The 13,229-nt window shown below is 32.7% G+C and overlaps 1 protein-coding gene across 5 annotated transcripts in view; it reads left to right on the top strand.

The window, feature by feature from the left end:
* Positions 1 to 13,229, top strand: part of MAPK8 (mitogen-activated protein kinase 8) — a 115,567-nt gene that overhangs the window by 78,644 nt on the left and 23,694 nt on the right. For 4 of the 5 annotated variants that reach the window (XM_031956293.1, XM_031956296.1, XM_031956292.1 and 1 more), the window contains 4 exons: positions 1,448 to 1,506; positions 1,596 to 1,734; positions 9,268 to 9,433; positions 13,082 to 13,153. In XM_031956293.1, the coding sequence (XP_031812153.1) occupies positions 1,448 to 1,506; positions 1,596 to 1,734; positions 9,268 to 9,433; positions 13,082 to 13,153 (436 nt within the window). Of the gene's footprint in view, positions 1 to 1,447; positions 1,507 to 1,595; positions 1,735 to 9,267; positions 9,434 to 12,636; positions 12,709 to 13,081; positions 13,154 to 13,229 lie in introns of all 5 variants that reach the window. The other variant, XM_031956294.1, reaches the window with a different exon arrangement.

Here is a 13,229-nt window from a genome sequence, read left to right as displayed (position 1 = left end):
ATAATCTTTCTAAATATCTTTTACCTTTCCAGGCAATAGTCAGCAAAGGAACATTTTCCAGTCTTTGCTTGGAGGTAGACACTCCCGTTTGTCTTGCCTTTAGCTTCTTTTGCTCTCGCAGTATTGAAATTTTTTTATGTGAATTCTATGTTCTACCAAGTTTGAAGCTCACTATGGATGTTCAATTAAGAAAGGGTCAAGAAGTCCTTTTGCACAAAGTGCTCAGTAGTCTATATTTGCTATAGCTTCCATTTGAACTTGAAGATGGTGCTAATGTATAAGAAATTGGATCACTTGTCAGAGTTCCGTTGTATTTGAAATTGAAAGAGGCCTTATCTCACATAGGAGGAAACAAAAAGGATTATAATTTTTCTAGTTACTTAGTGTCAGAACTACAATTCAAGCCCATGTTCTCTGACTCTTCCAGTGGCACTTGAATTATTCATATTCATAATTGATTAAATCAGCCTCCAATAGTCCTCATGGCATGGTGGACAGAGTATTGTCCTGCCTTCCAGTGTGAACCTGGACCCACTCCATCTGTGCCCCTCCCCTCCTAGGAATCACTGCAGTGTTCAGTACAAAGCCTCAGCGTACAGAGAAGGTGCCATCTTTGGTGGGTAGAAGGAGCTTCTGCTTTCTCAGTTAGGATTGGTTCTCAAATAATTGTTGTTTTGTCCTTCATTTTTGAAGAGGTCCAATGATATCACTGGATTGTCAAAATGGCCAAGGCTCCATGTCCAGTAGTCTTTTGGTCTCCATATGGAGCTGTGAGCTAATCTCACTCCTGACAGTTCTCCAAGTTGCTCCCTGGGGGGGGGCAGGTGATGCCATGAATAGAGCTGGACCCAAAATCAGAGACCTGAGTTCAAATCCGTACTCAGACACTTATTAGCAATGCTAGCCTGGGCATGTCACTTACCCTCCTTCAGCCTCCCTTCCTTTTACAAAATGGAGGTAATTTGTAGCTCCTAATGCCAGAGTTTTTATAAAATTAAATTGAGATTTTTGTAAAAAGCTTTGCAAACCTTAAAGTACTATTAATGCTAGTTGCTACTGTTGCTTCTAATATATTGCAAATCCTTTTTCTGAAGTCATTATAAAGAAGTTATTATCAAGGCTCAGGTTTACAATTTTGAATAGAATTTTCTTTTTTTTTCTTTTTCTTTCTTTTTTCTCCTATTGGTTGAGAAACAAATTCTGTAGCTACAGTGGGGTGAGGTGGGGTGGGAATTTTCTTGCCTGAATGAGAAATTTCATTTCTATTGTCTTAAATCACCAGAAGATGAAGTTATCATATATGAAATCAATCAAAATAAACAAATGAATGTTTACCAGGTGATGGTACTGCATAATAGACCCTTAGTTCTTTTTAACCCATGAATTTATAATTCAGCTTCACAAAACCATTTTATAACTTTTTCCAAATTCTCTGCTTCTACCACAGATAATTGGCCTCTTGAATGTGTTCACACCACAGAAATCCCTAGAAGAATTTCAGGATGTGTAAGTTTAATTATCTCCAAAGTTTTGCTTTATTATACTATTTTATTTAGTGCACTTTTTGATGACTTCTTTTTTTTCCTTCTCTGAAGTTACATAGTCATGGAGCTCATGGATGCAAATCTTTGCCAAGTGATTCAAATGGAGCTAGACCATGAACGAATGTCCTACCTTCTCTATCAGATGCTGTGTGGAATCAAGCACCTTCATTCTGCTGGAATTATACATCGAGTAAGTAGAAATATTCACTTGTGTTACTAATATCTCTATCTTTCTAGTTTTTAAAGAGCTAGAAGGAAATACATTGATTAATTCTGTGAAGCAAAGTGATCCATTTTTTAAAATTTCATATATTAAATTAGAAGAATATAGAAACTGATTTGTTAGCATTTTGATGATTTTATGCTTCCATAGTAAATCATTTGAATGTCAACTCATTACACTTTAGAAAAATTTTTTTTCAATTTATACAAACCTTTTAAAAAATAGGTTTTACTCAGTAGTAACATCATAAGTTTTGATGGCCAGAAAAATGTCTAGTTTTAAGTCACTTTCTGTCAAATAACCAAAATTTTATGATGGTTGAACAGTTTTTTTCAACTTTTTTTTTTGTTTTGTTTTATTTCTTTGTTAATAACTTGTCTGAGGCAAAAGTGTATCTGATAAATGTGGTCTAATACTTTATTGACATCCCTGCTGGTATCCTTTGGTATTCCACATTTATAATTTTGGTAATGTTGTGCTTTTACATTTTCCTAAATTATAACAAGACAAATATACAATCCTTTATAAGCTCAGTAGGAGAGTAGAATCCATTTTTGGCCTCATTGCTTCTTGTGTGACCTTGGGCAAGTAGAAGTGTTTTTGTTCCTTGTCAGTGTATAGACTCGAGCAATAAAATGCCACTAGAAATTACCACTAAGGTAAATCTTTATTTTTCATAAATATTATTTACTCATGTGTACCTTTTTATTGCCTGTGAATAAAATACTTGTTTTTACAAATGTAATTAGCAAATTTTGTTTTGAATTGTAGTAGTTTGGCCACATGTAGATATTAACTTCATTGATTGTTAACTTTACTAAGGATAAAATTTAATTTTGAAATGTAAGAAACTGAAACCATGATAAAAATAATAACTGAAGTGGACTCTGGATCTCCCAATGTTTTTAATTTAGTTTCTTCATTTTACTGACTGACTTAGGTTGGGCTCTGGCCTTCCATTGTGAAATGCTCACAAATAACTGCACATTTATATTTTTGTCATCAGCCTGATTATTCCAAAAAAGTTTTGGTTTTTATAATTTACACATTTGCAAGCATAGCATCCAAGTTATTTATTTCCCTGTAGGTACTTTGTTTGCAATTAGAATACAGTGCTACCAAATGAGCAGTTATTTGAAGCCTTTCAAATAAAAATTATTGTGCATCTACTATATATAAGACACAGTATTAAAGGCAAAATGGAGAAGATTGACAGACCTTTATCAAGTTCTACCCTTGTAAGATCTCTGACCTTAAGGAACTTAACTTGGTTGGGGATGCAAAAACATTAAATACATGAGAAAGTAATTTCTATTGCAGTAGTTAAGTAATAGCACAAGAAAATAATATAGATAATATCACATAATGATACCAAATGATAAGTATAGTTTTTTTTGGTTTTGTTTTAAGTACTATGAGAGAAAAGGAAGAAATCTTTGTGAGTTGGAATGATGTCGAAAGGTTTTTTAGAAGAGGGACTTGAGCTCTTTGGGCTGCTCTTTACAGATGTATCATTTGAGAGGATCATTCTTGTAAATCACCTCTCCTTACCTTCATAATATTTTCTTCATGCCTCTAATTTTAATTTTGCTTTCTTAGAAAGTTTTTACCTTACTCTCCTGCCTAGAGAAATCATAGGCACATAACCCATCTCCTTGTCAGTTCCTGATTTCCCTGTGAACTCCCTTCCTCTTTCCAAAAAAAGTTTCTATTTTACTAATTCAGTCCCAAAGAGATTATATGTAAAATATTGCATAATTCACATAAAGACGATGGTTAAATTTACTAATTAACTACCTTTTTGCTAGAACTCATAAATTTCATTTATAAGCAAACATCCTTCTTAAAAAAATTTGAAGCCATGTTAAATTAAAGAGAGACCAGAGAATAACAATTAATTAAAAATATTTTAAAACCTAGTATATTCTGTGTTTCACAATATACATTCCTCTGTAAGCTATATGAATTATGATATTCTATTACTTGAATACTTCAAAAAGAGTTCTGATTGCACTGCTGTGGGTAATCCCTACACTCTTTAATGACTGATTTTATGAATTACTTTGGTCAAAATAATTATTTTCTGTCTGCCAAACTTTTAATGGGATATCCTTCCAAACTTTAATTTGTCTTGGCAAATGTAACCTTTTCTTCTCCAAAAATATAATCGTTCTCTGGGAGCAGATTTCTTCAGGGCTTCTGGAGGCAGCCTTAGGTTCAGTTCAGAGTGATAATCACTTCAAATGCAGCCAGCTGTTAAAGTCCAAATCCTTTATTTTCTCTTTCCTTCACTTGGAACTCAGCTAGCTTTCTGGAGGCTTTCTGGATCTTGGTTTCAGTGTTCTCCACAGGACAGCCTGACACCTCTTCTCTGTCTTCCTTTGTTCTGCCTAACTGAATCCTGGCTTCTCAATCTCCCAGAGTGCCCTTTGGCCCTGAGAGCTTCTTGCTTATATGCTGCACACTGAGTATACTCCAATCATTACATCACTAGGAAACCATTATTTGTTGTAAGATTAAATTAATGCTAAATTAGATTTAACCATTGTCTCCTCAATTCCATTGACTTAACACCTTGTAAGAATTCTAACAGGCTTTAAAAGGCAGTATACTTGAGAGTCAAGTAGAAAACAAAGTATATAGGAAAAATCACTGGCTCTAGAGTGAGAGGATCTCTAATCAGATCCCATTATGGCAAACTTCCTTGGCTCTCAATAAAATGAGAGTAGCTGAACTTAATAGCTTTTTGAAGTTCCTTCCAACTTTGAATCTACAGTCCTATGAATTGTCAAAATTTATCATTTGTTCATATAACCTTTTGAATAAAGGTGATTTACACAACATGTTGAGGACATTAGTGGAGTAAGTTTTATTCCTGAACAGAAATTGTCCTCGTAACAATGTTAGATACCAAAGCTTTTTTGTACATGTTAAATGTACAACTAAGAAACTTGCCTACTGAAAATAAAACAAAGAAAAAATATATATATTTCTTCATCTAGAAAATTTTTTAAATCCTTAAGATGATCTCTTCCCACTTATGCCATTCTAGTTTGAGTATTATAGGCTGCTTTCCATTGTTTTTGATCGTATTAAGATTATGGTCTGTTAATAGTATTGTACCGGCTGCTAAAACTGGCAATGATAGAAGAAGTAGTACTGCTGTAATTATTACGGATAAGATGAACAATGATGTCTGATATTAGGATATTGCAGGAGGTTTCATGTTGATAATCGTTGTAATAAAGTTAATTTTTTAACTGTGTATGCTGCCTGAGAAACACTAGGAGGGAACAGGATGTCAGAGAACCTTTTCAGAGACACTTTTTCTAATTTCAGCTGTCAGCAAAGGTTTTTCAGACCAAAGCAGCCATTTTTCATGTTTTCAGACTTAGATGAATACTAAAGAAAATGTCAGTTAGTGGTTTAAAGAAGGAACTGTGGTTGTCACTCATATAGATGATGTCTCTTTTGAGCATGCATGAAGTGGAAAGAAGTTGATCAGTTGAGCAAGTTAGATCTTGCTGGTTTCGGTGTATTGTTGTACAACATGGGTGGGTAACCTTTTTTCTGCCAAGGGCCATTTGGATATTTATAACAATAAGGAGGTGAGAGGGCAGAGCATCCCAGGCAGGAGAGACAGTGGAGATGGGAGAGAGAACCTTGTGGAAGAAAATGGCAGATAAGCCAGCTGTATTGTAGAATGGATGAAGACAAAGTATAAGAAGACTTTCTAATTATAAGGAGGAGTCAGATTAAGAAGAATTTTTAAAATGTCTAAATGAGAACTTAGCTTTTTCCAAATTGGAAGTGATAGGGAGCCATTGAGATTTACTGAGCAGGTGAGGTGACATGGACATGAGTAAGAAAATCGTTTTGGCGGCTGCCTGGAGAGAAAATTCAGATGGGGAGTGATTTGAGGCAAAAGGATCAATTAAAATTCTGTTTCAGTGATCCGGGCAGGAGTGATGAGGACCAGAAGTACAAGAGTGCTGTGTAGAGAAGAGCCATGAAGTCTTAAGGGTAGAGGCCTTGACTCTGCGATTGGCCTGCAGTGCCCGGGCCTCGCTGCCTTTCCTGAGGCCTTGCAGTGTGTCGTGTTGTCATGGGTGGTCAGTGATAGGCTGGATCTGCAGGTGGACGTCACGCACATGTCATGAAGGAGCTTTGACCTGATGTTCTCTGGTCTATGTGTTCCAGTGTACAGTGTTCTCTAGCAGAGACCAGATAGTCTTGAGAGCAGCTGTTGTCAGTTTATATACATGATATCAGTCTGTGCAAGGTGCTGTCATGACACTCAGGACTGAGGCAGACAGGGGACAGGGCTTGCCCAGGGTCACACAACTGTTAGCCTTTGAGGCTGGATTCCAGCTCGTCTTCTGACTTCGAGGTCCCAAGTCTCGCACCTTACCTAGCATGGCACTTAGCCATCACATAAGCTTCTGCTGTAGAAAATACCTTACCTGATGTTTGTATTTGTGCATCTTTTTTTTTTTTTTTTAAATATATATATATATAACTAGGAGTAATTTATAGCCATACATATACACCCATAAATAATGAGATCAATGTATGCAGCATTTTGACAGGTATATGGTACTATCATACAATGTCAGCAAACTAATTTCATGTGAGAGACCTGTTTTTTTTTTTTTTTTTCCAAGATTGATTTCTGACATGCTTTTTAAATTTTCTATTTTTATGTATATCAGACCTTTTGTGATTGATATTACTGGAAGAATTTTACTTACCTTTCTTTGAGGGAGCTTCATATTTTATGGTTCTGTTGTTTTTTTTTTTTTTTTTTTTTCTATTAACAAAAGATCATGCCTGATAAATATGTATATTGGTTTTGTGATGTTCATCACAATTAGATAAAAATTGCAAGAGGGGAGACAAAAAATAATAGGATTGTGTTGTTGAATCAGGAAACAAAATAGATCAGTTCCTAGAAATGTATAATGGCATAGTACAATGCTGTGCATCCATACATAGGTACATGTGTATATATGTATCTTTATGTATGTGTACATGCCTATGTACGTATATATTTGTAGTACTTAATTATGTAATATTGTAGCTTGTTAGCTTCAACAATCTGCATGGGATCAAAAGCATAGAATTTTAAGGATAGAGAAGATCCTATCTCATAGGAGACATTTGAAACTGCCTTGTTTATCCATATCTAAACTAGAATCCTTTTTATAGTATCCCAAAGAAATGGTTATCCAGCCATTGCTTGACGTATTCCTCCATTCCTCAATAAAGGAAACCCCACTATCTCCAAAAACAACACATTTCACTGTAGTATAGTTGTAATTGTTAAGAAGTTCCTCTTTAAATGATGTAGTCACACACTTTACTACATAAATAGCCACACTTTAAAAAAGATAAAACTGGGAAATACAGTATTTGTGACTTACCCAAATAAATACAGCTAGTTAATGGCAAAGTTCAGAGTAGGACTTAGGTTTTTCAAATTTCCAAATTACACTGTATTTAGAAGACAATTTTTAGCATACATTCTCTCTCCCAAAAGAACCTTTTCAAAAGTTCATTAAAAGAAAATATAGTGTTTTGACATCACTCAATATGCTTCCCCTTCCCCTCCAAAAAAAGTCAAATTATTTCCTTTTCATATTCTTTCATCATAAAATGGTTATAATTATCTTATTTCTGTCATTGGGTCATTCTTTATACTTTTTTAAAAATCTATTTTTGAATTGATAGACCAAATTTAATGACACTTTCCAGTGCCCTGATATTGTAGGTTCATTGTCATGAGCAATAGAGGGGGCTAATTAAGTCATTTGAGTTGATTAAATTTATCATGCTTTCCTTTTTTTCTATATGTAAATTTCCATATGGAAATTGACCCATCTTTTCCTTAACTATAAGGAAAATACTGTTTTTGTTTCTATCCTTTGACATTGTTTCATTTATTTCAGGTGAGATACTCGGTTATTTAAATTATATCATAGGGATTTTTTATTTTCCAGTCTTTGTTCATTTCTAGGCATTTCAATATTACCCATTTTATAGTATTTATTATTGAGCATACAATCAGTTTTACCTTACAGATAAACTAATAGGTCAAGATTTATTTATACTTTGAAGTATAAATCCCTTAATATACCCTCCTTTTTCACTTATTAAGTTGCCTATAAACCTAGCATCACAGAGCTTCACTCTTACCTTATTAAACAGCTATTACATCTGTACTTCACTGCATCTTAGAATGAATTATAAAATATATATATTCATAATGTGCATATAAATTACGGACATATACACATACTTTGTGATATATAGGAACATTAATAACTAAGAAACTTTGCCCTTATATAAATTTTATTTTTTTAATTATAACTGACAATTTTAAAACTTAAATCCATAGATATAATAAAGTAGATCCATCAGCTCTTTTTTTTCCCCTAAACCCTTTTTTGTCCCTTGTGCCCTCAGGCCTTCATCTCCTATATAAAAACTCTTAGTGCAGCAGCACATTGGTACTGAAATGAGGACCCTGAGACTTAATGAATTGTAAATTTATAGCAAGAATTGTTTTTATCTCACTGCCTCTTGTAATAGACACTGAACGTTAAAGCAATTTAGGAGAGTTTTTCATAAAAAGTTTCTAATGACATTAACAACAGAGTTTGTTACAATTGGCTTGTAGAGATAATTTTACAATAGTCAGATGTATTTTTTTTTTCTTTTAAGGGTAGGATAAAAGATGTTCTAATTGCTGAGGATTTTTTTAGGCAAGCTTAAAATTGCATCAACAAGTTTCAAGAGTTTAAGTAAGAAATCAGCGATATAAAGAATCTGTCTTTTCATAATTACAATGTTAGACAGTTTTGAGAAATGTATCTGTTAATGTGAAAGAAACAGAACCATTGGGTGGTAAACTGACAAAAAGTGATCCACTCACTATTTTCAATAAAGATATTTTGTTGGAAGACTTAATATGAACAGAGCCCAAAGACTTTGAGTAGTAAGAATAATGAATTCATAGTGATTAAAAATGTTATCCATGTATATCATCCTCATGCCTAAATTAATAAATGTTATTAATAATCATAGGTGGGTAAAAAATGTTTAAATTGACTGTCTTTCTGTTAAAGCATAATGATATTTGTATGTGCTTTTAATTTCTTTTAATGACCTTTCCAAATCCCATATATTAAGACTAACCTTTCAGTCTAATTCTAATTTATATTCTGTAAGTCTAATTTATATGTAAAACGCTTCTAATTTCTTCAGTACTCTAGGTCTTAAACAGTTTTACCAAATGAAAAGTCCATGAAGAAATCATATTTTGGGAACTTGGCACTTTCATTAAATTTGTGAGAAATTACATTTGTAGTGAGATAAATGAACAAAAAACATGGATTGACTACCTTTAAATTTTTTTCTCAAGTGGTGGTGGTAACTTAAATGTGAACTGCAAAATGTTTATACATGTCATAGCAGTCATTTATGATGTTTCTTTTTAAGGACTTAAAGCCCAGTAATATAGTAGTAAAATCAGACTGCACTTTGAAGATTCTTGACTTTGGACTGGCCAGAACTGCAGGAACTAGTTTTATGATGACACCTTATGTAGTGACTCGTTACTACAGAGCACCCGAGGTCATCCTAGGGATGGGCTACAAAGAAAACGGTCAGCAAACATAGTATTTCTTTGAAATGTAGTTATAATTTATTTTCCCTTTTGAACATCATATTTCTAATGTAATTTGTTTAACCTGTATAATCTCTTTAGTGTTCAAAACTAATTGTGTGCAATTATGCATATTTTATGAAACTTACTAGTAATTTTTTCGTCACTGTATGAAAATCTGGGGATCCTGTTCTTGTGAACATGAACACACACAAACAGTACTACCAAACCAATTTTCTTCACCTTTAGTATGTCATTAACCATAGCATAGAAATAAGCGTTTCAAAAATTAACCTTAGTAAAGCATAATTTTTTGATCATTTAATAGTCATTATGATTGCCTTTTTTGTTTTCATATTTTTTGATGCTTAAAATTAACTGGTAAGATTTTAAAAGATGAAATGCATATTTCAAATCTACTAGTTAGCTCTTCAGGTTCAGCAGCCTCTGAGCATTCATGTGATTTGGGGAGAAGGGGATAAGAGGAGGTGATGATTTTTTTTAAAAATGCAGAACTTATTCAAATGAAAAATATTTTAAATTCTTTTTCTGTGTGGATACACAAAAACAAAAAGCAAAAACAACCCTAAGTCCTGGCCCTCATAGCCATGATAATAATGATTCAACCCACAAATAGAATCAAAATGATTCTAAAAGCTTTGTTATCCTTAAAGGAATGTCTTGTGTGCTGCTTTTTTATTTGTACATGTTTATGTACATATATACCCTTCTGTATATATGTACACATACATATATATGTGTACATATGTGCAGAGATAGATATACTTGAGTCCTATTTTGAAACCAGAGTAATAAATATTTTTTGTTAGATGATTTAATACTGAAATGACCACAAAAAAATTATATATTCTTTCCCTTCTCCCACTTCAATCTATAAAAGCTAGTCAAATATTCAAAGACTTATAAACATTTTATAGATTATATCAAGTCTGTCCAAGATTTGACTTTTTGTATCTAATTAGACTTAATGAATTACTTTATTCAGAAGATTCTTTAGTATAAAAACCGGCTTTTTTTTTTTAAGGGTTTTTTTTGTTTGTTTGTTTTTTAGTTTTTTATTTCTGTAAGGTATAAAACTAATGAAGCTTTGAAACTGTTAAAGCATAAGACTCAGAAAATTTGATGGGAAAGGAGTATATTTTAAGAAATTAGTAGTGAGTTAGGTGTTCATCTGAGTACCTTTCTCTTGTCTTTATTTTGTTTTGATGGCGGTAAGAATTAAACTGAAATTTTTATTTTTAAACATCTCCATTTTATACCTTTAAAACTGCTGAGACACCATAGCTTCAAAATTAATGTAGTGTAAAAATGTAGCTGAGAGTTGACAGAGCTGCTACAGTTTTTCATCATCTTATTCCACAAAGCATCTATTTTGGCCTATGGCTACATTTTTCTAGAAGCTTTTTATTTTTTAAGTATGATGAACCATTAAAGCATGCCACCAATATCTATTATGTCTAGAAGATTTAACAAAAAGTCCCTGATACTCTATGTAAAACTATGAAATGCTTAATAAAATAGACTATATATTAATGTCAGAAGTCTTTAAAAGATACTTGTACTCTAGTGATGGGTTTATAAACTATTCCTTTAAATTTCTTATCTAAATTTTTTAGCTTAACAAAATTCATTTTATTTTTTATTAAGTGATCATTCCAATATTATCCCTAGATCCTCCATCAGCAAGATAAAATTGATATTTCTACACATGATTTCTCCTTTTCTTTTCCTTTCTAAAAGGCTTTCCACCTCTCAGCAGAGAGTGTATGAAAACATTTCTAGGGCTTTCCAGTTCTTTTTGCTTGTTCTTCCTTTAACCCTAATTTCCTGCTCCAGTTTTACATGCCCTTTTTTTACTATCCAAATCCAAGAGTGTGTCTGTGTGTGTTGCATGCTTTACTAAAAACAGGTAGAAACCCCAAAATTTCATGTTTCTTTATTTTGTGGTTTAGTTTTGTTATGCTTCATGGATTCTCATTTAAAATTGGATAGAGTCACTGATTGTTAAGAAGCAATTTAAATCAAATTGTGAGACTTCAGAAGGGCCAAAATCATCTAATCCATCCAAGGGCAGAGGATTGCCTCTTCAAGGTGATGCTGCTGGTCACTTAGTGGCAGAACTGGGACTAGAGCCCAGCATCCCAACTGCCCATCCAGGGCCACCTCCTTTTCACCTGCTACCTCTTTTAAAGAGATACTAATGAGGACTGTGCGTCATATGATGTTTTAGTAATTAGGGCTGCCACTTCCATCTAAAATTGATTTCTTTAATCAAAGAGTTATTTACATAGATATAGATTTTAATTTTGGTTTTTGGAAGAAAAAATTCTTTGAGATAAATATGGTTGTTAATTTCCTCCTTTAAAATAGCTTTTAATCTTTCTCAAAAGTAGTAATTTTATAAATTAATTGATAAATTATATAATGTGGTCAAGAAAACTCAATTGTTAATTATTATGTTTAATCCTGTTAGAACAGAATATTTATGATCTATCAGTTAAATAGATAAAGCCATTATAAAAATCTGTAAAATTTTAGGTGAATGCTGGCTCGCACATATATTTTGACAGAATTTTTCTGATGTTATGAAATTTGTTCTAATGTTAGCACCATTAGATCCTTAGTTCTTTTCAATAAGAGATTGTTGCTATATTGAAAAAAATAATTTGAGCTAATTTTAGTCTACTTATAGGAACATAACTAATCTTAATGTTAATAGATATTTTAATATGTTAAATTATTTCTGCTCATGCTTTTTTTGTTCATTTGACTTAAAGAGAGTGCAATGCACAGTTAAATTTCAAAGTGAGAAAGATTACATAATTTCTTTTATATCATCACATGTTATAGTTTGTTGGCTTTTGTTTCATATTTCAGAATTCCAAACATTGGTTTCTGTGTGCTCTAACTGTATTCCTTTTTTACTATATTATTACTGTGCAGAGCTCTCACTTTAAATTTAAAAATTTAATTAAAAGGCTGTACACATTTTCCTTTATGAATCAAACAAAATTCTTTGGAAAATACTTTTGTTTAGAATCTTTCCATTAATTAAAATTGAAATCATTTCCTTTTTTTCTGTGATAAGTTTCAGCAGTTTTATATAATGCAATCATGTTATGCTTCTTTAATTTTAAATGACCTTTTGCTTTGCTTTTCCTTCTTTTGTGCTACAAACATAGTGGATTTATGGTCTGTGGGGTGCATTATGGGAGAAATGGTTTGCCACAAAATCCTCTTTCCAGGAAGGGACTGTATCCTTGTGCGGCTGCAGCAGTTTGATTGGTGATTCATTCTTTAATGCTCTGTCATGAAAGTGCTTATGGTCCAATTTTTTTTTTTAAATAGACATGAAACTTTGTTGTTGTTGTGTATTTCCCCAAAAAATTTGTTCTTAAGAGAAGTTGAATCATTTTTTTAGGCTGCACCTAGCAGTAGGACATAGTCTCTGCTGGGAGTCAGAGCACCATTCATTGTCATTCATTTTCATTTTACACGGCTTCTTATAATTTGAATATATCATATTATGTGTATGATTTTATTTTAGTGTGTTGTGGTTTTTTGTTTGTTTTATTTTTTTACTTTAGCCAATTCCTTTATGTTAATGTCATTGCATTTTGTTTTCAGTTGACATTTGGTCAGTTGGGTGCATCATGGGAGAAATGATCAAAGGTGGTGTTTTGTTCCCAGGTACAGATCGTATCCTTACTTTTCGCCTACATTATAGTTTTTGAAAGGTCAAAATGAACTTCAGCTTGGTCAGTTTAACATAGTT

The sequence above is a fragment of the Sarcophilus harrisii genome, chromosome 2, assembly GCF_902635505.1.
Source record: "Sarcophilus harrisii chromosome 2, mSarHar1.11, whole genome shotgun sequence".
NCBI classification, from domain to species: domain Eukaryota; kingdom Metazoa; phylum Chordata; class Mammalia; order Dasyuromorphia; family Dasyuridae; genus Sarcophilus; species Sarcophilus harrisii.
Note: the sequence above shows the minus strand (reverse complement) of the source record. Positions and strands in the feature narration are given on the sequence as shown.